The sequence below is a fragment of the Lagenorhynchus albirostris genome, chromosome 19, assembly GCF_949774975.1.
Source record: "Lagenorhynchus albirostris chromosome 19, mLagAlb1.1, whole genome shotgun sequence".
Taxonomy (NCBI): Eukaryota; Metazoa; Chordata; class Mammalia; order Artiodactyla; family Delphinidae; genus Lagenorhynchus; species Lagenorhynchus albirostris.
Window position 1 is genome coordinate 12,075,042 of NC_083113.1, and position 27,734 is coordinate 12,102,775.

The 27,734-nt window shown below is 39.6% G+C and overlaps 1 protein-coding gene and 1 pseudogene across 1 annotated transcript; one reads left to right on the forward strand and one right to left on the reverse strand.

Moving 5' to 3' along the window:
• ZNF283 (zinc finger protein 283) lies at window positions 1-23,380 on the reverse strand. Its single transcript, XM_060132717.1, has 5 exons — window positions 23,250-23,380; window positions 20,112-20,178; window positions 19,715-19,802; window positions 17,447-17,573; window positions 1-7,056 (listed from the first exon to the last, which is right to left on the reverse strand). Exons 2-5 carry the CDS (start codon window positions 20,141-20,143, stop codon window positions 5,354-5,356), a joined length of 1,950 nt encoding a protein of 649 aa, XP_059988700.1. The 5' UTR covers window positions 20,144-20,178; window positions 23,250-23,380; the 3' UTR covers window positions 1-5,353.
• Window positions 23,381-25,641: 2,261 nt separating this feature from the next.
• LOC132510146 (proteasome maturation protein-like) lies at window positions 25,642-26,361 on the forward strand (annotated as a pseudogene).
• The last annotated feature ends 1,373 nt before the right edge of the window (window positions 26,362-27,734 follow it).

Sequence of the window (27,734 nt, forward strand, 5' to 3'; positions counted from 1 at the left end):
CAGTGTTGGAATGATGCTTTTATGTGGATCTCGGCTATGAAGGTTCTTTAGAGGAACTGTGCTGGGCACTCAGAGAAATTGTTGTGTCCTAAGTAGAAATTTGAAAACAAGCAAATCAACAGATGAAACTAGAAGAGCGATTAAGGGTTTCCAATTCAAAACAAAACAAGCCAATACAGTCCCGCAATTTTAAAGAACAGGTAATCACAATACAAAACATACAAAAATACATTTTAAAAGACAATTATCAGTCTCACTCATGAGATGTAAAAATTCTAAATAAAATAGTAGCAAATGAAATCAAGCAGTGCATATAAAAGAGACACGCGCGCGCACACATACACACATCAGTGGCTAACCTGGGTATATCCAGGGATGGGAAGAAGTCAAAAGGTCTGTCAGTATAAATTATCACATTAACATATTAAATACTACACCACTGCAGAAAGGGATAATGAAATGGCATTTGATAAAACTCAGGAGCCATGCCTACTTAGGTACAAAAGGATTTTTACTCACAAATTAAGAGAAAACGTTAGAAGGCAACTAACTGTTTGAGAGCATGATGCCGTCATCCTGTCAGCTAACAATCAGACTTGGTGACTGAAATTTCCAACTTTACAAACTCTCTTTTAGTTATGGCAGCATTTCCCAATGCAGTTTCACATCCCTAAGATGTTAATAAGTCATGAGAATTGGTATTTCCATAGTACAGTTTGAGATATACCAATTTAAACAAAGTTGAACAATTTTCTTCACTTGTCTTTTGATAAACTGATAAGGTGCTTTTGGTCATTCCCTAAGGGGGATTTAGAAGATGCTGCTTCATAAGCTTCTTTAACCAGAGAATTCCCCTTGTTTTTCAAGTATTTTTAAGTACTGGTGATCTTTGAGACAATTTCAGAAATGCTTGGTGGGACGAGGCACAATCTCCACATCTCCTAGTTAACATGCAACTGTGGCACCCAGGAGGAGTAAAATACTGACTGGTAATGCTTTACTCTATTAAAACACTCAGAAGTATTCTCCTTTGTGTTACATTGGATGATTAAAATTGCAATTATGTGGAATAATGCTGTCAACCACTAGCCAGTAAACGACTGTACAGTGATATCGCGGATGGCCTACCTGCACAAAATGGACATAGAGGTAGGGTGCAGATTAAAACAATGACCAAGATGAACCACAGACATTTCTCAATGCAGTTTTGATGTAACTGATACTTGGAAATAAGTAATTTTTAAAGGGTTGAATTCTGTGAGTATATAAACACACTTTATTTCATCATAACTAATATGCTTTGATGCTAGCACCAAATCATGACAGCCACCCAGATGAAAGTGAATGTGAGAAGCCACCAACTTTGAGATGCCTTCTGATTTCTAAATATTAAAATTCATCTTAGAATTAAGTCGCTGTGTGTGATTTCCTGCTCTAAGAGTCATACAGGTCTAAGAAACTATCAGAATGAATTACAGTTGTGCTGATTCCATTTTTTGTCAGTTAGCTTATATTTCCATTTAAACCAGAAACTTTTGGGTCTGGATATCCCATATATTTTCTATTGCACAATCTTACATCTTACATGTGGATTCTGCTTGCTGATATTTTATTTTTATTTTTTATTTTTTTCGGTACGCGGGGCTCTCACTGCTGTGGCCTCTCCCGTTGCGGAGCACCGGCTCCGGACGCGCAGGCTCAGTGGCCACGGCTCACGGGCCCAGGCGCTCCACAGCATGTGGGATCCTCCCGGACCGGGGCACGAACCCATATCCCTTGCATCGATAGGCGGACTCTCAACCACCGCGCCACCAGGGAAGCCCTGCTTGCTGATATTTTAATTAGAATTTTTACATTTACCTAAATTCAGTTAATCTAGCTTTTGCTTTTTAGAGGGTATCTCCATTTAGTTTTGTTACTGGATTTATGTTGTCCAGGTAAGATGAGTTAGTAAAATTTTTAGCTATTTTCATCTTGAAATTTTTACCTAAGGAGATGACAATTTCCAAGTGTTTTTTTCTAAAAGGGAGATCCTGGACCAATTTTTTCAGCCTTTTCCTTTGTTTATTCGTCCAAATAGGTTTAAATATATTGTACTGCCTTAAATTAAAAAAAACTCCATATCTATAATTATATCTCTTTTCTTATTCATGATTCTACAATGTTGCCAATTTTCTTGATTTTTCCTTGTTCAGATTTATCAAAGTCTAGTTGAGGTTAGTGGATTTTTCACAGAGGAATAATGATCAAGGACTACTGCTTTAATTCCTAATCATTAATCTCAAATTTTAGCTATATTGATTGCTTCTGTATTTTGGTTTAGGATTTGTTATTTTTCTAGCTTCTTAGTTCAGTGTGACAGGAACCATGTAGATACTGGGGGAAACAAGGTATAGTTCTGGCCCTCCATCTGGGCCAGATGCATCTTGGTTCCTCCAAGACATATTAACAATGGTATTACTTTTCCACTGAGTAGAGCTTCAGGGACATCCTACAAGCTCCAATATACAATCATTTCATTATCATTGTTTTCTGCAAAAACTCTAATTGTTTCAATTGTCTCTTTGATTCAGAACTTATACATACATATGATTATACATTCCCAAAAGTAGCTGACCAAGGTTCACTAATCCTACTAGTTGTATAATGGATCTTTATAATGGAGAACTCTAGCAGTCACCATCTTTTTTTAAAAAATTATTATTTATTTTATTTTATTTTTGGCTGTGTTGGGTCTTCGTTGCTGCATGCGGGCTTTCTTTAGTTGCAGGGAACAAGGGCTACTCTTCGTTGCAGTGTGCAGGCTTCTCATTGCGATGGCTTCTCTTGTTGCGAAGCATGGGCTCTAGGCACATGGACTTCAGTAGTTGCAGCGCATGGACTCAGTAGTTGTGGCTTGCGGGCTCTAGAGCGCAGGCTCAGTAGTTGTGGCGCATGGGCTTAGTTGCTCTGTGGCATGTGGGATCTTCCTGGACCAGGGATCGAACCCATGTCCCCTGCATTGGCAGACAGATTCTTAACCACTGCGCCACTGGGGAAGTCCAGCAATCACCATCTTAACGATCAAACGTAGCATTGGTGATAGTGGGGAAAATGGATATTAATTGCTTATGATGTCTTTCAATAAAATTACATGTCACCTCCTATGAACTGTTCTGGTGGAAAATGTTTAATCCTGTAACTCTAACTTGATTTTATGAGAGATATGAAGGATAGAGGTACAAATTAAATTTCACTATGAGAGAACAAAATCTAGAATGTATGGCATTCTATAAAATAGCTTTCCTGAAATCTTCAAAAAGTCTGTTCAAGACTAAAATCTAGAGACATGACAACCAAATGCCATGCGTGAATATATATTCAGAAAGCAAAAATGGCCAAATGTTTAGAATTCTTGATTCCATGTAGAGAGTAGATGGATGTTCATTATACTGTCCTTTACATTTTTCTGAATGTCTAAAAAATGATCATAATAAACTTTTGGTAAAGAATTCCAAAATGGACAGTTTTCTTTTTGTTCTCTTTAATTTCTAATTTACCTCGAAAAGTGAGTGGAGAATTTTAATTACTACTTGTCTGTTGGGATTCATTACAGCAAACTGCTTCACATTTCTCTCTGATTCTTCTCCAGGTATAATCCCAACATCTTAACACTTACTAAATCCAAAATGTTTCTTTTTAGTCTTAATTTTTGATGCAGCTTAAGGGATAAATTATGAGTAAAAATTCTCTCAAATTCTTTACATTTTACTAGGTCTTTTATCCAGAATGCACTATCTGAAATTCAAATGGATGAGTGGTTATGGGTACTTTTCTTAATTAATTATACGAAATGGGCATTCCTCTCCTAAGACTTTGCCAGTAATAATATTTATGATGATGATAATAAGAATAGTATGTATTGAGCACAGGCTACATACTAGATACTCTTCCAAGGATTTGACCCATACTACATCCATGCAATCTCTACAACAGCACTATTACAGAGCTACCATCACGAGCATTTTAAACATGATGCCCAGAGGGGATAAGCAGTTTGCCCAACATCCCACAAGTAATAAGGAGGTAGAATGGTGATAAAAATAAGCATGGTTGGGCTTCCCTGGTGGCGCAGTGGTTGAGAGTCCGCCTGCCGATGCAGGGGACACGGGTTCATGCCCCGGTCCAGGAAGATCCCACATGCCGCGGAGCGGCTAGGTCCGTGAACCATGGCCGCTGAGCCTGCGCATCCGGAGCCTGTGCTCTGCGACGGGGTGGGGGTGGGGGCGCGACAGTGAGAGGCCCGTGTACTGAAAAATTAAAAAAAGTATGGCTTCTGCCATAGATAAGGTGTTTCCTACATGTGTGATATTAACAGGGTTATTCTCTAGGAAGAGTTTGCTGAAGTTTAACAAAGACTGAATAGTGTTGGAAAGCTTCTATACATTCACTAAATCAACATATCTGGTATAAATTCTCTATGCTCTTATGCGCAGAAGGAAATTGTGATTCCCACATTAGCCAAATCTTCCTATGGAATGAATATTCTGCTACTTTAACCAGGGAGGTAACAAGGGAGGGATTTCTTGTTCTAATTAAGTCACATTGCGACTTGTCTCATGTTTTAAAAAGTGTGAATGCTGTCTCTCAAATTATCTAGGAAAGGACAAACTTTTTGTTTTTAATTTCCAATCATTCATCGACTGATACTTTTGTAAAATATAATGATGTTATGGCAATATCAAATTGATATAAAAGTTTCCAGACACTTACTCTCACTTTCTGCATTTATCTCATGATTGACAGGTAACAATTCTGTGGACTGGCAAAAAGTCTCTGGCCAATAGTTTGAGTAGCACTTGTCTAAAAGCCTTCCTACAATTTTAATTCAAAGGATTTCTCATTTGGATGAATTCCCTGATGTATTCTAAGATGTTTACCATGTCTACAAGTCTTCCCACATTCCTTAAATTCACAGGATTTCACAGCAGTATGAATTCTCTGATATGCAGGGCAAGAACCAAATTAAATTTAGATCCTTCCCTTAAAGAGTAATGAGCATAATTTTTCCAATGTTTATGAGACATTGCACCATGAATTAAAGATCTTTACACATTCCCTACATTTAAATGGCTTCACATCAGTATAGATGTTCAATAAGATCATACAGAAGTCTAAAGGACTTTTCATATTCCTCATGTTCAAAATATTTCTCACTAGTATGAATTTTCTGGTATCAAGTGAATTGTCCATACACAGGTAAGGCTTTTGCACATTCCCTACATTAATAAGGTTTCTCAAGAGTAAGACTTCTCCTCATGTTAAGTAAGTTGTCTGTACACACACAAAAATATGTTCTTTCACATCTCTTCAATCATAAAGTTTCACCAGTATCAACTGTCTTATTTGAGTAAGCTGTCCATATAAAGACTTCCCCACATTCTTTATATTTGTAGGGTTTATCATTATTATTAGTTCTTTCATGTTGAACATAGCTTGAGCCACAAGTAAATGTCTTTCCAAATTTCTTACATTGATAAGGTTTCTTGCCAGTATGAAATCTCTGATGAACATGAAGTTGATAGCCACTACCAAAGGCCTTCCCACAGTCTTTACATTCATAGGATTTCTCACCAGTATGAACCCGCTCATGTTTAACAAGGCTTGAACCCCAACTAAAGGCCTTCCCACATTCCTTACATTTAAAAGGTTTCTCACCAGTATGGATTTTCTGATGTTGAGTAAGGTGATAGCCTCGACTAAAGGCCTTTCCACATTCTTTACATTCATAGGGTTTCTCACCAGTATGGATTCTCTCATGTTGAACCAGACTTGAGCCACAATTAAAAGCCTTCCCACATTCCTTACATTCATAGGGTTTCTTGCCAGTATGAAATATCTGATGTCGAGTAAGTTGATAGCCACTACCAAAGGCCTTTCCACATTCTTTACATTCATAGGATTTCTCACCAGTATGGATTCTCTCATGTTTAACAAGGCTTGAACCCCAACTAAAGGCCCTCCCACAATCTTTACATTCAAAGGGTTTCTCACCAGTATGGATTTTCTGATGTTGAGTAAGGTGATAGCCTCGACTAAAGGCCTTTCCACATTCTTTACATTCATAGGGTTTCTCACCAGTATGGATTCTCTCATGTTGAACCAGACTTGAGCCACAATTAAAAGACTTCCCACATTCCTTACATTCATAGGGTTTCTTGCCAGTATGAAATATCTGATGTCGAGTAAGTTGATAGCCCCAACAAAAAGCCTTTCCACATATTTTACATACATAAGGTTTCTTACCAGTGTGGATTTTATGATGCTGAGTAAGTTGATAGCCACGACTGAAGGCCTTCCCACATTCTTTACATTTATAAGGTTTCTCACCTGTATGAATTATCTCATGTTTAGCAAGGCTTGAGCCCCAAAAAAAGGCCTTTCCACATTCTTTACATTCATAAGATTTCACACCAATATGAATTTTCTGATGTTGAGTAAGGTGATAGCCACGACTGAAGGCCTTCCCACATTCTTTACATTCATAGGGCTTCTCACCAGTATGAATTCTCTCATGTTTAACAAGGCTTGATCCCCAACTAAAGGTCTTCCCACATTCCTTACATTCATAAGGTTTCTCACCAGTATGAAATCTCTGATGCACAGTGAGTTGATAGGCACTTAAAAAGTCTTTCCCACATTCTTTACATTCAAAATGTTTTTCAGCCATATGAATTCTCTCATGTTGAACAAGTTTTGAGCCATGACTACAAGCCTTCCCACATTTCTTACAAACGTAGGGTTTCTCTTGATTATGAATTTTTTGATGTGCAGTAAGAGATTTATGTTTTCTGTAAGTGGGCACTTTTTCATAGCTGATTATCATTTGATTGAAGTATCCCTCTTGATGTCCCTGGAGGCCCTCAAATCTTCTCTTACACTTCCAATTATTTTTGAAAAGGAATGCCTCAAAGCCAAGGGTTTTACTTCTTTCCTTTATCTCCTGTTGGGGAAAATTTATTTCAAAAATGTCCTTTTTTGCAAATGTATTTTTGGTCTCATATGTTGACTCCAACTCTGAAAGAAAACAAGAAAACCACACATTTTATTGCCTTTACCAGAAAAAAGCCCTTTATAGTAGAAATAAAGACAAATTGAAAAGAATACCCATAAGTGAACTCAATCAGGAGACTTACTGAATTCCTAAGCACAAGCCTCTCCCCTGTCCAACAACAAACTCAGCTTTGATTTTTCAGTTCTTGTGATATTAATGTTCTGATATGACAGTTTTCTGGAGGATTCCACAAAGATCACTTTAACAAGTCCCTCATCTTCCTGTGTAAATGATCTCCTAAACCAAAATGTGCCCTTCCACTAGTCAAGTCACTGGGCAAAGGATATTAGGATCTGAGTTCAGGGCTGCTCAGGTGACTGGAATTTGTGGTTCAAGATTTATCAGAGAAAGAAGTCATGCAAAGAAGTTCCGGGAATCTATACAGGGATTCTCCCTTGGATCTGTAGCCAAATGTCGTTATGCATCCACAAGATGCCTCTCCACAATGTGACTGGGGTACTCTCAGAGATTCTAGAGGTTGTACACTGGAGTGCCAACCCAACCTGAATGGAAAGACCTCAGTGAACACCCTCAAGCATTTATCTGATGCCTCTCAAAGGCCATATACTGAAAGTAAGAACCACACCCTGGAGAAGTAGTTCTCAAATTTTTTGGTCTCAGTATCTCTTATACTCTTAAATATTGGTAAATCCCTTGCTTGCACATGCATAAGTATATTTGAAATACAAAATATACAAATCTAGTATTTTTGCCTATTGGTGATTGTATAATATTTTGGTTGAGCTATTAAATGGTGGATGAGTACTGTGGATGTGATTGTGGGAAGTAATTTTAATCATGAATTAAACTGCACTAACTATTGCTCTTTTATTTAACAATGTCTTATTGCTTTGTATACATTTACATTTGGGTGTAAAGACTGTATGTATATCCAAAAGGAAGCCACAGTATTTAAATTGACCAACCTAATATTACAACTACTTTGAGATGACCAAATGTCAACTAAAAGGAGTACAGTTTTGTACAACTTAGCATCAACAAATAGGTCAACAAATTTGAATTGGGGGCTTCCCTGGTGGCGCAGTGGTTGAGAGTCCGCCTGCCGATGCAGGGGACACGGGTTCGTGCCCCAGTCTGGGAGGATCCCACATGCCGCGGAGCGGCTGGGCCCGTGAGCCATGGTCACTAAGCCTGCGCGTCCAGAGCCTGTGCTCCGCAACGGGATAGGCCACAACAGTGAGAGGCCCGCATACAGGAAAAAAAAAAAAAATTGAATTGGGCTTGTATTATAATTACCTGGACTTGAATGTTAAGTGTTATGCTTAACAGTGTTAGTAAATGAATACAGGTTTAACTTCTTTTTAGATGTTTAAAATAAAAGCACTGAGAACCCAAAAGAGGTTTTGTTTATGTGGGTTATATCTTTTGATATTTACCACATTAGAAATTAAAATAGAAATTTAAAGATTTATTAATTATTTTAAAGTGACAATAAATCATTAAATGTTAACAAATAATATTAAATAATTAAATTTTCCCAAACAAAAAAATTAATGAATTATTGTTTTAATCTTCTGCAAATCTCTTTAATATCTGGTATAACAGACGACAACTGGATTCTCACATCTGCTTTTGCATTCAATCTGTAACAATGCTATTTTGGTTGAAGGATATGAAGAAAATCCAGCCTCTCACAGATGTGTAATTGTAAAATGGCAGAATAGTCTATGAACCTCTTCAGGTAATTTTGGGTGTTATTCTTTGATACTACAGTGAAAATTGAGACGTGGTGGTTTCTTAAAGATTAGTTCCAATGTGGAATATGCAACCATACCGGTGAACTTTTCATACTACATTACATTAAAATCCATTGCACTTTGGATGATTTTTTATCCATGCATAATTTTGTACTATGTACTGGTTATCTGAAAAACAGTGGTTCACTGAGTTATGCAGATCTTTGAAATGTTGACATATTTCATTACATGATATCAAAAAATCACGTTAATAATATCACCTCACCAGAAATTTTTTTATTTATTGGGAAGCTGTAAATCTCAAAATAATAGATATAAGCTTCATACAATTCTAATTTTTACTTAAAATTTTGAATTTTATCATTGGCAACAAATACTTTCAGTTGTTCTTAAAGTGACAGGCTCATTTACAAGAAAATGTTTTCCAAATACCCAAGCCTAAAGAACCATAGTTTGTCTCATTCTTCCAAGGGAAAAAAAAACAAAACCAAAACCAAAACTGTGTTCCATGAAAAAAGCAGCTAGTTTAACTCACAATTCAAACATCGGCACAGGTGGTTTCCCTCAAGGCAACCACTGCACCTTAGTATACAGCAAAAGAGCTTAATGGAGACTTCCCATTTCATCATACAGAATATTCTAAAAATGTATCCTCAAGGATCAAGATTTAATAAAATGAAGCCCCAGAGCAGGGTACTAAAGGTCAACCAGCATGAGGAGGGTTTCAGTATAAAAGGGTTGTCCTATGTCAGGAGTCAGAATGCAAGCAGAGTAAGGACAAGTGTCTGTGTGTGAGTGATCTGGTATGGGTTGTCACAGCCCAAGTGGGATGAGACAGGCAATCACATGATCAAGGTGGTGGTAGTGGTGTTGATAATAGAAGACTGGTTACACATAGAGAGTTTGATCAGATAAGTACAGTTGTCCCTTGGGATCCTTGGGGGATTGGTTCCAGAACCCACCTCAGAACCCATACCTGAGGATGCTAAGTCCCATAATCGGCCCTCCTTTTCCACAGATGCAGAACACATAGAAATAAAGGGTCAACTGTATATTTATTGAAAAATAATCTGCATATAAGTGGACCTGCATAGTTCAAACCCATGTAGTTCAAGGGTTGACAATAAATACATTAAGGATAATAGAACCCAGGTTTTTCACTGTCAGAAAAGGGAGTTAGAAATATGGAAAGTGAATAAGCTGAAATGAAACCTGTAGTGTTGAAATGGAATTGGAGATATCTGTATGAACTCATGGTTTCAATCTATAGATGTAAATGTGTGTGCATGTATACGTATGTATGCATATAAACATATTCCCTACTCTGTCCACTGAGAGGGCCTAGGGACAGCCATCCCCCAGCAGCAATGAGCAAATCTAGTACCCAGATTCTGGCTTCTAAATAGCATTCTCAACTAAAAGGAACCAGGACATCTTGAAGAAATGGCTGACTTTAGGGCTGGAGCAGGGAAAGTGCAAGATGAGCCTGGAACATGGTGTGGGGAAGAAAATAAGGAGGTGCTCTAAGTGTGATGGAGACATGCCAAAGGACACAGAAACCACTGCTGAGAGAATTCCCACTGGTCAAATCCAGGACCAGCTTCAAAATAAAAAATGGGAAGAACAGATTACAACCCACTGACTAGAAATCCAACATATGAGTAAGTTTAAAGTTTGAAGAGGAATACAATACTTAATAGTCTCAAAGTTCCTCCTCACAAAAGGCTCATTAAAGGAAAAAGATTAACTTCACAGGGAGGAGGCCCGTGGACACTACCATAATCACCTGCTCAAAGTAAGCATCATCAATAATGACAAATCATTTGCTCCACCTGACAGAATGCAAGGAGAACACACCATCAGTTCTGTGATACTCCTGCCAAAGATGCATAATCCAAATCTAATCATGAGGAAAGAGCAGACAAACACAAACTGAAGAACACTGTACAAAATAACAGGGCTGGAATCTTCAGAAGTAACAAGAAATGGGTATTTTGATAGGGAATGCATTAAATCTGTAGATTGCTTTGGGTAGTATGGTCATGTTAACGATATTAATTCTTGTAATCCAAGAGCATGGGATATCTTTCCATTTCTTTGAATCATTTTTAATTTCCTTTATCAATGTTTTATAGTTTTCAGCATATAGGTCTTTCACCTCCTTGGTTAAGTTTATTCCTAGGTACTTTATTTTGGACATGAGTTTAAATGGAATTTTTTTTTTTTTTTTTTACTTTCTGGTATTTCACTGTTAGTATAAAGAAATGCAACATTTTCTGTATACTAATCTTGCATCCTGCTACCTTGCTGAATTTATTTTTTAGTTCTGATAGTTTTTGTGTGAAGTCTTTATGGTTCTTTATATGGAGTATTGTGTCATTTGCAAATAGTGACAATTTTACCTCTTCCCTTCCAATTTGGATACCTTTTATTTCTTTTTCTTGTCTGAATTCTGTGGCTAGGACTTCCAATACTTTGTTGAATAGAAGTGGTGGGAGTGGGCATCCTTGTCTAGTTCCTGAAGTTAGTGAGAAGGCTTTCAGCTTTTCACCACTGAATACTATTGATATGTTGGCTGTGGGTCTGTTGTAAATGGCTTTTATTATGTTGAGATATGTTCCCTCTATACCCACTTTAGTGAGAGTTTTTATCAAGAACGGATGTTGAATTTTATCAAATGCTTTTTCTGTGTCTATTGAGATGATCATGTGGTTTTCCTCTTTTCTTTTGTTAATGTGGTGTATGTATCACAGTGATTGATTTGCATATGTTGAACCAGCCTTGTGACCCTGGAACGAATCCAACTGACCATGGAGTATGATCCTTTTTATGTATTGTTGGATTCAGTTTGCTAATATTTTGTTGAGAATTTTTGCATCTATATTCATCAATGATATTGGCCTGTAATCTTCTTTTTTTGTAGTGTCTTTGTCCGGTTTTGGTATCAAAGTGATGACGGCTTTATAGAATGAATTTGGAAGCATTCCCTCTTCAATCTTTTGGAGTAGTTTGAGAAGGATAGGTAGAAGTTCTTTGTGTGTTTGGTATAATCCCCCAGAGAAGCCCTCCAGTCCTGGACTTTTTGTTTGCATGGAGTTTTTTTAAATTACAGATCCTATTTCATTTCTAGTGATCAGTCTCTTCAAGTTATCTGCTTCTTGATTCAGTTTTGGCAGGCTGTATGTTTCTAGAAACTTGTCCATTTCTTCTAGGTTGTCCAATTTGTTGGCATATAACTGTTCATAGTATTCTCTTATGATTTTTTGTATTTTCATGGTACTGGTTGTTGTTTCTCCTCTTTCATTTCTTATTTCGTTTATTTGGGTTGTATCTCTTTTCTTCTTGGTGAGCCTGGCAAGAAGTTTGTTGATTTTGTTTATCTTTTCAAAAAAACAGCTCCTGGTTTTATTGACCTTTTCTATTGTTGTTTTGATCTCTTTTTTATTTATTTCCTCTCTGACCTTTATTGTGTCCTTCCTCTTGTTGACTTTGGGTTTTGTTTGTTCTTCTTTTTCTAATTCTTTTAGGTGGTGGGTTAGGTTATTTGAAATTTTTCTTATATCTTGAGGAAGGCCTGTATCACTGAGAACTTCTTAGAACTGCTTTGGTGCATCCCATTCATTTGTAAGTTGTGTTTTCATTGTTGTTTGTCTCAGTTTTCACAGAACTAGAACAAATAATCCTAAAATTTATACAGAACCACAAAAGACCCAGAATTGAAAAAGTAATCCTGAGAGGAAAAACAGCTGGAGGCATAACTCTTCCAGACTTAAGACAATATCACAAAGCTACAATAATCAAAACAGCATGGTATTAGCACAAAAACAGACATATTGATCAATGCAACAGAATAGAGAGCCCAGAAATAAACCCATACATCTACAGTCAATTAATCTACGACAAAGTAGACAAGACATACAATGAAAAAAAGACAGTCTCTTCAACAGTGGTGTTGGGAAAGCTGAACAGCTACATGTAAATCAATGAAATCAGAACACTCCCTCACACCATATACAAAATGGTTTAAAGACGTAAATATTAAGACATGACACCATAAAACTCCTAGAAGAGAAACAGGCAAAACATTCCTGGACATAAATCATAGAAATATTTTCTTAGACCAGTCTCCCAAGGCAAGAGAAATAAAAGCAAAAATAAACAAATGGGACCTAATCAAACTTAAAAGCTTTTGCATAACAAAAGAAATCATCAACAAAATGAAAAGACAACATACAGACTGGGAGAAAATATTTGCAAATGATGCGACCAACAGGGGTTAATTTCCAAAATATACAAACAGCTCAAACAAATCAGTATTAAAAAAAAACAACCCAATCAAAAAATAGGCAGGAGACCTAAATAGACATTTTTCCAAAGACATACAGATGGCCAACAGGCACATGAAAGGATGCTCAACATCAGTAAGTACTAGAGAAATGCAAGCCAAAACTGCAGTGAGGTATCACCTCACACCGGTCAGAATGGCCACCCTCAAAAAGTCTACAAATAATAAATGCTGGAGAGGGTGTGGAGAAAAGGGAACCCTCATACAGTGTTGGTAGGAATATAAATTGGTGCACTCACTATGGAAAACAGTATGGAGGTTTCTTAAAAAACTAAAAATAGAGCTACCATATGATCCAGTAATTCCATTCCTGGGCATATATTCCAAAAAGATGAAAACTCCAATTCAGAAAGATACATGCACCCCAATGTTTATAGTGGCACTATTTACAATAGCCAAGGCATGGAAACAACCCAAGTGCCCATCAATAGACAATTCGTTTTAAAAGATGTGGTGTATATACACAATGGAATATTACTCAGCCATAAAAAAGAAAGAAATATTGCCATTTGCAGCAACATGGATGGACCTAGAGAATATCATACTAAGTGAAGTAAGTCAGAGAAAGACAAATATTATATGATATCACTTATATGTGGAATCTAAGAAATAGTACAAATGCATCTATATACAAAACAGAAGCAGACTCACAGACATAGAAAACAAACTTATGGTCACCAAAGGGGAAAGTGGGGGGGGGGATAAATTAGGAATATAGGATTAACAGATACAAACTACTATACACAGAATAAACAACAAGGATTCACTGTACAACATAAGGAACTATATTCAATACCTTGTAATAACCTATAATGGAATATAATCTAAAAATATATATATTCTTAAGACAAAACCCCCAAAACTGTATACTGTCTAGCCCTTGCCTATCTCCGTGACCCAAATTCTTAGCACATGCTCCTTTACTAACTCTACCCTGGCCTTCTTAGAGTTCCTCCAATAAAGTTCCTTACCAACCTTAGGGACTTTGCCATTCACTGTGATTGATATATTCCGCCCCCAGGTATTCATATAACTTGATCCCAGGCTTCATGTCTCTATTCAAGAAAGCTTTCCCTGACCATCTTATCTGAATTGGCCCTTTCAATTTTCATCATTTTCTATTCTCTTACGCTGTTTGCCTCTCCTGAACAACATGTTTCATTACATGATACTATTTATCTACTTGTTTACTTATTTTATGTTTCTCCTCAACTACATAAAGTGCATGAGAATAAGCAACTTATCAATCTTGTTCCTGATTGTATTAATAGTGCCCAGTACAATGCCTGGCTAGGAGTAGGCACTCCAAATGTTTGAAGAATTTATGTATGAATATGTATATTCATTCACATACACACACAAATGCAAAAGAGCTGGAAAGCACCTGCAACCAACATGTAAGTAAAATGGTTCCATTGGGAACAAAAAAGAACACTTTCCTCACTGAAATGGGAGGGAATTATAAGAAGAAAAACAAGGAGCCTGGGAAATGAGATGAAGATGAAGTTCCTTTTGTAGCTCAAACTGAGATCTCTATCTCCTCCCAGGCCTTGGTCCTTCATAAGGAGTTTCCAAATACCATCCCAGCTGTTCCCCCTTCTCCTCCTCTGTGACCTGTGAGGTTGTTCCTGCACTGATGGTTCCCTCCTGCCTTTGCCTTCCTGTAATGCGACTTCTTGTACCCCACCCACCCCTCAACTACCCAGGGCTCTTCTCCTTGCTCCAATAATGTCATCATATCTGGCTTAGAAATGGAGTGTGTGCTTGCAAGAAAAGAAATGCCAAATGGTGTAAGGGTTTTGTTGTGTGTTTTTTTTTAATTTTAAGGGCAAAACATTTGGTTAAATTTCCAATAAAGTAAAGGTAAAAATAATATTGATGAAGACTTCAGAGAAGAGAAGGATGGTGGGAATGAAGAACATGAGATCATATAAGTAGGAAAATGATCTTGTTTTAGACTCATTCAGGTTCTATCTCTTTAGAGCAAATAGAACACAGTGGTTAAGAACACAGATTCTGGAGCCAGACTTCCTAGGTTCAGTTGTTGCCACTGCATCCCCACCAGCTGTGTGACCTTGGGAGGGCACTTAAACTGTATGTGCCTCAGTAATCTCATCTATAAAAAGGGTTAAAAATAGTACCTACCTCATGGGGATCCTGTAAAAGTTAAATAAGTTCATGTATTTGCTCTGCTTAGAACAGGGCCTGGTTTATAGTAAGCACAATGTTAACTATTACCATTATTATTATTACTGTTGTTATTTCGCTTAAGTGGAAACAAGTTTTGTGAGACATTTCTAGGATTTAACTTAGTGTAGGATTTAACTTTGTAAAGTGCAAAGTTCACAGATTGTAACTTTCAACTTCAAATATGTTGGAAGTAAAGGAATGTATTCACTTAGTATGAATTTCTGTTCATTCAATCCACTGCTACATAAATTGGAGAGGCTCTTTTGAAAGCCAGAGTATGTCAGGATCCTGTTTCTAGCTGTACTCCCCATACATGGGTCAGAATATAACAAAGAGCAGCGATTCTTTAGTATGCATAAAAATCACCTGGGGATCTTGTGTAAATGTAGATTCTGTTCTGCAGCTTTGGGGTAGGACTCAATGAGCTGCATTTCTAACAAGGCCCGGGGACTTCCCTGCTGGTGCAGTGGTTAAGAATCCACCTGCCGAATAAAGATGCAGACTTAGAGAACAGACTTGAGGACATGGGGCCAGGGTGGGAGTAGGGGGCTGGGGGCTGGGATGAAGTGAGAGAGTAGCACTGACATATACACACCTCCAAATGTAAAATGGATGGCTAGTGGGAAGCTGCTGCACAGCACAGGGAGATCAGCTCCATGCTTTGTGACGACCTAGAGGGGTGGGACAGGGAGGATGGGAGGGAGGTTCAAGAGGGAGGGGATATGTATACTTATAGCTGATTCACTTTGCTGTACAACAGAAACTAACGCAACATTGTAAGGCAATCATAGTCCAATAAAGATATGAAAAAAAAAATCCGCCTGCCAGTGCAGGGGCATGGGTTCGATCTCTGGTCCGGGAAGATCCCACATGCTGCGGAGCAACTAAGCCAGTGTGCCACAACTACTGAGCCTGTGCTCTAGAGCCCACAAGCCACAACTACTGAGCCCACATGCCACAACTACTGAAGCCCATGCGCCTAGAGCCCGTGCTCCACAACAAGAGAAGCCACTGCAAGGAGAAGCCCAAGCACCACAATGAAGAGTAGCCCCCTCTTGACGCAACTAGAGAAAGCCCGCACGCAGCAACAAAGACCCAATGCAGCCAAAAATAAATAAATTAATTAATTATTTTAAAAAAGTTACTCTAACAAGCCCCGGAAGAAGCTGATGATAGATATTTGTGTAATGCTTAACAATAAAAAAATTAAAACCCCACATAAAGCAAATCATGGCTTCTAACCACTAAGAGAACAATCCACATTCTTCCCCAAAACCAACAATGCTGCCTGTCACCTGGATTCTGCCTGTCTCCCTGACTCACTTCTTGGTACCCTCTCCTTCACTAATTCTGCTCTGGCCTTTCTATGGTTCCTAATACAAAAGAACCACACTTTCAGGACTTCCCTGGTGGCGCAGTGGCTAAGAATCCGTCTGCCAATGCAGGGGACACGGGTTCGATCCCTGGTCCAGGAAGATCCCACATGCCGCAGAGCGACTAAGCCCGCACGCCACAACTACTGAGCCCACGTGCCACAACTACTGAAGCCTGCGTGCCTAGAGCCCCTGCTCCACAACAAGAGAAGCCACCGCAATAAGAAGCCCCTGCATCTCAACAAAGAGTAACCCTCCCTGGCCGCAGGCAGCTAGAGAAAGCCCACGTGCAGCAATGAAGACCCAACGCGGCCAAAAGATAAGTAAATAGAAAATAAATAAATTTATTTTAAAAAAAAGAACCACACTTTGAGTAGCAAGGACACAGATCATCTATAGAAATGTTGAAGCTAAACACAGTATGAAATCTGGTTTCTTTGACAGTGGTTATGAAATAAACATCCCATAATGCAAATCCAGCTCTTTGGTCATTAAAGAAGAGAGGCCATTACAGAAAGGGCCAGAGGAAGGCTGAAGCTCACTGAGGGATGGGACGATCGAGGTGCTCAATGAACCCATTTCTAAGCCAACAAATACCAAAACATACCTTTGAGAACACAGAGGAGAAATTCACCTGGTTTCTTCAAAGATAGCCCTGTAATTCCTAGTGCAGAAAGCTGATGTTCCAGAAAGGAGATTCTAAACTATTTCAGGCAGATGAACTTACCCAGTGAGACCAAGTTGCTATAGTTCTCCAACATCACATCCACATACAAGTCTCTCTGAGCAGGGTCCAGGAATTCCCACTCCTCCTGAGAGAAGTCAATGGCCACATCCCTGAATGTCACCAAGCCCTAAAACCAAAAACCCACACATTACTTGTGAAATTAAAGAAATTTAGAAACTATTTCCAAGAGGAAAAAAGAGGAGTATGAAGCATAAACTATAAGAAGAGGAAAATATAACGATCCAGTCGGCTGGAAGCCTGTGAGACGTATGGGTAGGGAAAAGTAAAGAAATTAGTATGACTAAAGCAGACTGTCTACATGTTCTAGAAGAAACCTATTACAGCAGAACTTCCTGGATACTGTGAGGTAACTCAGCTATCCAGACCTGTCTGATAATGCATAAAATAATGTTTCTCTTCTATTAAATAAAAATAGTGTTGGGGGAAGGGGATGGGGGCGTTTATGGGTGTGTATACATACATACAACTTGCTAAGTGCCTGCCTCACAAATTCTTATTTATTTATGGCTGCGTTGGGTCTTCGTTGCTGTGCGGGCTTTCTCTAGTTGCGGCGAGCGGGGGCTCCTCTTCGTTGTGGTCCACGGGCTCTAGGCGCGCGGGCTTCAGCAGTTGTGGCTCGTGGACTCTAGAGTGCAGGCTCAGTAGTTGTGGCGCACGGGTTTAGTTGCTCCGCGGCATGTGGGATCTTCCTGGACCAGGGCTCGAACCCATGTCCCCTGCATTGGCAGGCGGATTCTTAACCAGTGTGTCACCAGGGAAGTCTCATAAATTCTTTATAAATGTGAACTGCTACACCATCTTTTCCCTTTAAGAAATACCAAAAACACACAAAAACTTTTTTTCCAAATGCCCTATAAAATCTCTTATTTTAGAAAAATGATTTCAATTAAGGATTATCATTAAGCCTCAAGTGAACCATGCTGTGAGATTATATCATCAGCATTTTTTCTTATTATGATGAATCAAATATGTAAAATGTTTTTATTACCTGCAATTCAGTTCATCATGTGGATATATGAGATTAATAGCTATTATACATTCAGGTTGAACAAAACTTCCAAGATTTTCTTAATTCTAGGAGTCTATTATCAGCCAGTACTTAAGAATCTGGATCATCTTTTTACATGGTACCATCAACCACCTGTTGCTTAACACATTCCTTGTTCCCAAGTTGGAAGATATTGATAGAGTATATCAGACACAACACAGGTGTCACATCCTGGTCAATAACTAAACAGACTTTGACACTGGTGTTTACTGATAAGGGAGTCCCTGGAAAGAACCACTCACTCCCCGCTCTAATCCTAAAAGCTTGCAAAGCATGTGATCCCATACAAACTGAGGCTATGATGAAGAAATCCCATATTCCATCTTGTCTTTCTGGAAAACTCAGGTCTGTGAAGAAGTTCCACGTTTTCCTGTGTGGTCCAAAGGGACCCTCATCACTAACTCATCACACCGCAGACCTGTCTTGGGAATGAGAAATTCTGATAAGGGAAATGGGGCAGCCCTGGCCGAACAAAGATGGAAGTGATAACAAAAGGCAAGACCCAAGACAGCCTGCCATGGATACGTCCCAGTCAAACACCAAAGCTCTTCCAGATAATACACAGACTACTGAAACTGTTCTCGTGGGTGGCCATCCAGCTGGCTAAGGGCAGAGTATCCTGACCGACTTCTTTGCTAGCTGTATCTTAGCCTGAAAAAGAAAAACAACTGGGGGAACTTCAGCCATTTTTTTCTAGATAGGACATGAACTAATCAGCATCTTAGCTTGAAAAAGAGAAACTGTTGCTTTCCAAGTGTCTGCAGTCTTTCATTCTCTCCTCTTTCCTTCTTCTATGAAATCCTCTTTGTGCCTTTGAAAGATGAACTCAATCTACTGTTGGTTTTCCTTGTATACAAATAAAAGCGAGCTGATTGTTCTCTATATTTCTTTACATTATTCTTTGACAGACACTCAAATATTTCCCTTAAAGGACTCCATTCCTTCACTGCTCTTGATGGAAGACTGAACCGCAGGAGATGTTGAGTAATGTGCTCAATGAATATGATGGCACTGATTGGAAAAGGCACAGAGGGAGGACGCTGGGCTCTTTGGCATCATCCTCTACTGGAACAGAAGGAACCGAGAAGCAGGTTCAGGCATGGGGTTCTGTTAAGTAGAAAGCTTTAGGGTTAATTCAGGAAAAGATTCACATGACCTAAAAATCACAACACTTCAAGGAGAGAGAAATACCAACTTACGTCAGTCATGGTTCTAGAATTGCAGGAACTAATTAATGCTCCATAGGGTTCCTCTACTGGTGAAGCACAGAGTCCAGAAAAGCCAGAGCTGCAGAAGGAAAAAGAAGCTTTAGATCAGGTGTGCTTAAGTGATCCTGTCCTGCCTTAAGCAACTGAATAAAAATACATCAAAATATTAGAGATGATTAACTCTACAGGATATAATTTTAACTTCCTTCTCTAGACATTCCCTGGATTGCTGAATTTTTTGCAACACACCCGCATTAACTCCATAATCAGAAAAATAAAGATATTTCCAAACGTAGAAAACTGAGTGACAGGGAATTCAGTCATTAGGAAAACTGAACAAACAGGCCCAACACTGAAAATCGGTGGGTCTGAAACAAATGACACCTACCAGCTCTTCAACATCTTGTAGCTGTAGCTCATCACTACAGTGAGACACTTTCACTGTCAAGATTCTCCTGTGAATGAACACAAATTATGTAAGTCCCCTTCAAAGTTGCAGCAAGGAAATATATGCATATAAACAGAACAATATTTGGTACAGAGTAGATACTTAACAAGTGTGGCTACACCTCTCTAATTCTTCACTGAATGGTCAATTTAAAACATTTGGATACAATCCTTGAAAAATGTCTTTCAAAACTCTCTCTTATTGGATGGGATCCATATATAACTCATAATATTCTTAAGTACTTTTGTTCATAACTATAACTATTACTTGATATTTTATCATTTACATTGTCCCTTCTTTTGATTCTTTATAAACATAATGTTTATTAGGTGCATATTATTCCATCAAACGGTATACTGCATTTACTTAACTGTTTCCATGTCATTGGATTCTAAATTTGTAAAAGCTCCTTCTAAGCTATTATAATTTTATTCCAGACAAATGGAACTAGATCTTTTTGGGGTCACCCATCTCAGTAATCTCATGAAATTAGGGACACTCTGCCCACTTAGAAAATTAATTTACAAATATTTACAAAAATTCTGTCTCTATTTCAAGGGATCTGTGATCACCTGGGTGCTTATAAATGGAATAAGAAGACCTCAGGTTAAGATTTCCTGTTCTAGACCATTTGAGCCCCTGGTAACTTTTTCAAACTTGCAAGCACCCACCACAATCATTTTATTTCTCTTCATATTTTGATCTATAAAAAGTTGATGTGGAATGATCCAGAATCACCACATAACAGCAAATCTTAATATTTACTAAGCCTGTGTCATGGGGCAGGCCCTGTTCTATGGAGCTTTACACATATGAACTCGACTTACATCATTATAACTCCATTAGGTAGGTATTACTTTGTTCCAATTTTGTAGACATGGCACAGAGAGCCTGAGTCGTTTATTTACACTCACACAGCAAGTAACAGGTAGAGCTGGATCCAGATGCTCTAGATCCAGAGCCTTACTCTTAACCACAGCACAGTACTACCTCTCAGAACCCGCACAGAATTGGACCTGAAATAACTCATGTTTGGCAATGCTACAGATTTCTACCTAAAAATTATCTGAAAGTCTCTGCCCTTGTGGGTACAAACTGCAAACCACTACTGTAATAGGGAAGAACCTTTATGTTCTATTACAAGTTAATCACTAAAGATATGTTGCCTATAAGCTTAAATTATACATAATGGCCCATCTCTGGGAACCCTGCCTAAACCCCCCAGGGAATGAGCATTAAGCTAAAATACCTTTGTTTAGCTCACAGGAAACATCCTGACCAGATTCACCTTCGAATGCCTACAGGGAGGAAAAAATGAACACATCCCCTCCAGAGGCTGACAGGAACCAGGAAATGTTTGACTTCACTCCCTCCCCTTTCAGTATAAAAGAAGCCTGAATTCTAATTCAGGCCAGATGCTTCTTTGGGACATGAGCCCACCGTCTTCTCAGTCTGCTGGCTTTCTGAATAAAGTCGCTATTTCTTGCCCCAACAACTCGTCTCTCGATTTATCGGCCTGTCCTGGGGCAAGTAGTTTGAGCTTGGACTTGGCAACACCATGCTCAAACCTCAATCACATTCCCACTCCTGAAATCCTCACAACATTGTAATTTACTACCTGAAATAACCAATCCCCTCCTACCTTGCCTTGCTTTGAAAACCATGACTGTGGAACAGATAAAACATAATTTGTATTCGATACCACCTAAATGCTAATCTCCTCAAGTAATCATAGTCTAAAATAAAGCCCTAACAGCCCACCTCCAGCCCACCTTCTGGAGGTGGTGTGCTTCTATACCATCAGAATGCTTAGGGACTTCCCTGGCAGTCCAGTGTTAAGACTCTGCCCTTCCACTGCACAGGGGAGGGGCGGGTTCCATCCCTGGTCGGCAAACTAGGATCCCGCGTGCCACGCGGTAGGGCCAAAAAAAAAAAAAAATTGCTTAGAAAGGGAAAATGTACTGGAGGATTTGAACAATTTGCCATATGAACGGATGGCTACTGACTGAGGAAAAGGACAATAGGGGGCCTCTGGGAAGAGGGAGGTACCAGCATGATGGGTCATTCACCAGAAGAAAGACCCAAGATAGACACTACTAGTCAAGTGTCTTGAAAAATAGTCAAGATATTTCTGGTCAAGGAAAGCAAATAGCGTCATGATCTAAAAACAAAAGTAACTATGAATAAAAAAGAAACACAAATTCACCTGAACCTTAATTTCTAAATATGCAACAATTCTGTCCTTCTCAGGGTCTTTCTCAGAAACCCAGCAGCAACTAGGGTTGGGGGGGAGGTGGGCGTTAGGGACAGCAGGAGCGGGTGGGGAGAAATCACGAGACACCAGTATTTCTTGGAACACAGACAAACCTAACTAAAACCAAAACAAAATAAAACACTCCCCAGGGCCACATCTGCCTTCATCCACACATACACAAACGGAATTCAAAGGGAAACTGGAATTGAGTTGACAGCAGTTCTTGGGGACAGAGGTCTGTTGGTAGTGGAGCTGAAACAGGTAGCCGGTCCCCCAAGGAGGTGATTTTTCTAGGAATCCTACCTGTGGGACCTCCCCAATCATGTCTTTCCAGGAGCCTGTCACGAGGACACGTCCAGATGTCAAATTTTCATCCCAAGACTAGATCTGTACTTTCTTACTGGAAACGTACATTCTAGGGCTTAGTCCTGGAATTCTTTTCCTGCGGTCACTTAACTCTGGCAGCCCCTAAGAGAGTCTAGAAGGAACCTAGAGCATCCCGCCCAAGCAAACCACACCTACAAACAAGGTCACGCACTTCATGACGCCGTCACACATTCCCAATAGCACACACCGTTAGGGAGACACACCCCGGCCCTGTCACGCCGTCTGTCACACACCATCCTTCTCAGCCTCTCGTTCGCACACAGGCTTGAGGCTCCGGACACGACTCGCCCCGTCCGCTGCCCGGGCCTTCTCACCTCGAGTGCCTCCCAGTGTCACCCCCACACGCACTGCTGGTTCCGACAAGGCTCTGGCGAAGTCCGCTGAGCCCTCCCACCCTCACCCGGCGCTGATCACTTCCTCGGACGCGACCAACTCACCGCGCAGAGTCCAAAAATCTCGAAGACACCGGAAAGGGACCCAGAAACGGAGGTTAGTTTGGGCCCAGAGGCTCATGGGAAATAAGAGCAAGAACATCCTCTGAGGCTCGGAGCCCGACGCTTCCAGGCGCTCTCCGCAGGCAATCTCGCCCTGCCCCGAGAGGTCCTGTGCCCTGAGACTTCTGGGAAATGTAGTCCGCGGCAGACGAATCCCCAGAAGCTGGGAACCTGGACCTTCAGAATGCTCCCAGCATGCAACTCGGCTCCGCCTATCAGAGACGCCTTTTCCAAAGCGCACCCGAATCTCTGGTCTTAGGTAGAAGGAATAGTTCGAGTCTTGGTCGAGCCTAGTGGCTCAGTAGTCTTTAGCATGGCTCTGGGCGAATTAAGAGGTTCCCAGCGAAGGCTGAGGAACGCATTCTGGAGTCCAGAGCGGGGGCGGGGGGGTGGGGAGAGGGAGGGGGAGCGTGACCAGGGACTTAGGCCTCAGTGAGCGGGGGCATCCTGGGTAAAGTCCGTGAGAATGACCCTGAGCGGGGTCACAAGCTTACCTGGGCACGAGAGACTGGAGCAGGGTCTGGCAGTTGAAAAGATGAATGTGCCTTGCCTTGGGTGCGCTTGTGGGTCCAATTCGGTGTCTGGAACCCTGTGTAGACTTGTTTATTTTCATGGGATAGTCTCTGCAAATGTGAATCTTTGTTTCCTTAGGTGTAAGGCGGTTTGTATCAGAGGTTATATGCTACTGTTGGAAAGCAACAATGAGTGGTCGTGAATGGATATTGTGACCATGGAGACTTGTGAGACGGTCTCTGTAGGACTGAGAGACTTGAGGAGGTCTGTGTCTTTATGTATTTGTGTTAATGTCAGTAACCGAAGATGACAATATTTGTAAGATGTTTTTTCTGATAGGCTTTTCTTTTGTGTGCATACCATGGTAATTGTGAAAGTGGAACACTGTCCAGCTGGGATTGAAAAACAGTACAGTGTTATCTAGCTTGGCATGTTAGTTTGATTATCTGACTACCAACCACTATATGTGCCTGGAAATTGTGACTGTGTGTTTTGATAGTGAGTGACAATAAACCAGTTTTGTTACGTATAAAGTAGAATAGTGTTATTACATCTTCTTGGAGAATCAAATTTAATATGCAGAAAAAGACTTGCAATTTATCTGCCAAAAGATTTGGACGTTTTATGATGAATCAAAGATGTTTTGGGAAAGACTGCAAATCAGCATAACTTTCAAAAAGAAAGAAGAAATCAAAGTAACAGCCAGTCTTGGAGTGGCTGAGGTAGGCTTCCAATCTTCATGATGTTAAGAGAACTTGAGCAAATAACTTTGAAAACCCTGGATTAAAGAAATAACTTCCCACGGGTAGAGGCAGATAGATTAGAGCAGAGCCCAGAATTAGGTAATCAGATGTCCTAGCTTATAGGTCAGACAATGCAAGGAACCTGTTTGCGACTACATAATTATAGTCAATCAGAAAACTACTTGTTTTATTTTTAAGAGTGATCATTGCATTTTAAAATATTCTAAATATACAAAACCAGGTTTCCATTTCCTAGGCAGGGCCTGTTGCAGTTGGCAGTTTTGAACCAAAATATCTGTAGCTTCCTCTGGCAGACTTTTTTTCTGATCTGAAATGGTAGGTAAAAACAGTTAATGGATATAGTATTAGGGAAGAAGGTAAAATTCCGTTCCTATTACAAGTTCAGAATAAAGTCCCAAGTGTTCCTGAAAAAAAAGCATTTTTAATATCTTTATTGGAGTATAATTGCTTTACAATGTTGTGTTAGTTTCTGTTGTACAACAAAGTGAATCAGCTATAAGGATACATATATCCCCATATCCCCTCCCTCTCGAGCCTCCCTCCCATCCTCCCTATCCCACCCCTCTAGGTCATCACAAAGCACCGAGCTGATCTCCCTGTCCTATGCAGCTGCTTCCCACTAGCCATCCATTTTACATTTGGTAGTGTATATATGTGAATGCTACTGTCTCACTTCATCCCAGCTTCCCCTTCCCCCGACTGTGTCCTCAAATCCATTCTCTACGTCTGTGTCTTTATCCCTGCCCTGCCACTAGATTCATCAGTACCGCTTTTTTAGATTCCATATATGTGCATTAGCATACGGTATTTGTTTTTCTCTTTCTGACTTACTTCGCTCTGTATGACAAACCCTAGGTCCATCCACCTCACTACAAATAACTCAATCTCGTTTCTTTTTATGGCTGAGTAATATTCCATTGTATATATGTGCCAAAAAAGGATTTTCTTTTCTAACCTTTTTTCCAAGTCTCTCTTTTGCTTCACCCTAATTGGCTTCATCACAGCTAAAAATCCTTAAAACAATTTCTCTGTCGTCAAAATCAATAGCATTGGGTAACAGGCTGAGAGGCTGTTTGCAGAGCTAGTTGAAGATGAATGTCAGAGGACTTGGATCTCAGCAAAAGGACAGTATTCCAGTTACTGAACTTTCAGCAAGTGGACCTTTTGAATGTCATGATCTTCTTCAAAAAGGTTTTTCTTGTGTGAAAAATGAACTTTTGCCCAGTCATCCTCTTGAATTATCAGGAAAAAAATTCCAGATCGACCAAGATAAAATGAACTTTTCCACACTGAGAAACATCCACGGTCTATTTGCTCCACTAAAACTACAAACGGAATTCAAGGCAGTGCAGCAGGTTCAGCATCTTCCATTTCTTCCAAGCTCAAACCTTTCATTGGATATTTTGAGGGGTAATGATGAAACTACTGGATTTGAAGGTATTCTTTTTTTTTTTTGCGGTACGCGGGCCTCTCACTGTTGTGGCCTCTCCCGTTGTGGAGCACAGGCTCCGGACACGCAGGCTCAGCGGCCATGGCTCACGGGCCCAGCTGCTCCGTGGCATGTGGGATCCTCCCGGACCGGGGCACGAACCCGTGTCCCCTGCATCGGCAGGTGGACCCTCAACCACTGCGCCACCAGGGAAGCCCCTGAAGGTATTCTTAATGACCCATCAAAAAGTGAATTAATGGGAGAACCGCATTTGATGGTTGAATATAAACTCGGTTTACTGTAATACAGTGTGCTGTTCATGGAAATAGATGGGTTGCATCTTGTTTAGAGTTTTCTTTTTACTATAATTTGACATGCACAACATTAGAAGTACTGACACATGAGAAAAATCAATAGCATTGCTTTCACTAATATCATTGCAGTAACAAATCTGGAAATGAAACATGCCCATCAGAAGTAGGATGTTTAATTAGGTGTGGAGTACCTATACAGTGGGATAGTGCACAGCAGTGAAAATGACTGAATTTAACAAATATGATAAACAAAGAGTTATAGATATATACATACAGTATAATTCCATTCATAAAACTTTAAAAAGAGGCGAAACAAATGATATTTTCTGTGTAAGTGGTACATAATAAAAAACAAGGGGACTTCCCTGGTGGTTCAGTGGTTAAGAATCCGCCTGCCAATGCAGGGGACACAGGTTCAAGCCCTGGCCCAGGAAGATCCTACATGCTGCGGAGCAACTAAGCCTGTGCACCACAACTACTGAGCCTGCACTCTAGAGCCCACGAGCCACAACTACTGAAGCCTGTGTGCCCAGAGCCCATGCTCTGCAACAAGAGAAGCCACCACAATGAGAAGCCTGCGCACTGCAACAAGAGTAGCCCCCACTCGCTGCAACTAGAGAAAGCCCAAGTGCAGCAACGAAGACCCAATGCAGCCAAAAATAAATTAATTAATTTTTAAAAAAAGGATATGATAAAATTCAGGAATGTGGTAGCTACAGGAAGGCAGGATGATGAAGAGATAAGTTGGCAAAAGGATTCAAAGTTATTTTGTGTATTCTGTTTCTTAACTGGATTGTATTTACACACTTGTATACTTTTAAAATATATTTATTTTTATAAAGAATTTATCTGTGATGAAATTTTAAAGTTTTTTATATAGAAATTGAAGGCAACCATGTGTATTTGGATATGTATGACTGTATGAAGATGAAGAAAGTTATGAGATATGTATGCCAGATTTTAAACAATGCTCTACACAAGGGGAGTGTGGGAGCTTGTGAAGGTATGTGCAGAGGAGAAACTTACAGGTAAGTGATGTGAAAAAAAATGCCTGTTAAAAGTGTAAAATACATACATCTCTTATTTACATGTATATGTGTTAGAAGATACTAAGAAATAGTAAGAATCATTATAACAAGGTAGTAAACTTTCAGGTGTTTTCACTTGGTATTTTTGTGCCTTGCTTGAACTTTTGACAAAGTCTATTTTGTATAATATAAGTATGGCCACCCTTGTTTTCATTTACAATTTGCATGGTATGTCTATTTCCACACTTTCACTTTCAGGCTCTGTGTGTCTTTAAATCTGAAGTGAGTCTCTTGTAGACAAAATATAGCTGGATTTTGTTTCTTTTTTCATTCATTCAGCCATTCTGTCTTTTGATGGAGAAGTTTAATCCATTTACATC

Coding starts and splice junctions, on each gene's coding strand:
- ZNF283 (XM_060132717.1), bottom strand. CDS start 20,143: ATGAGCTACAGCTACAAGATGTTGAAGAGCTG. Junction 19,803..20,111: donor TACAAGATGTTGAAGAGCTG/GTAGGTGTCATT, acceptor TTCCTTCTGCAG/CTCTGGCTTTTCTGGACTCT. Junction 7,057..17,446: donor TAGCAACTTGGTCTCACTGG/GTAAGTTCATCT, acceptor GTTTTCTTTCAG/AGTTGGAGTCAACATATGAG.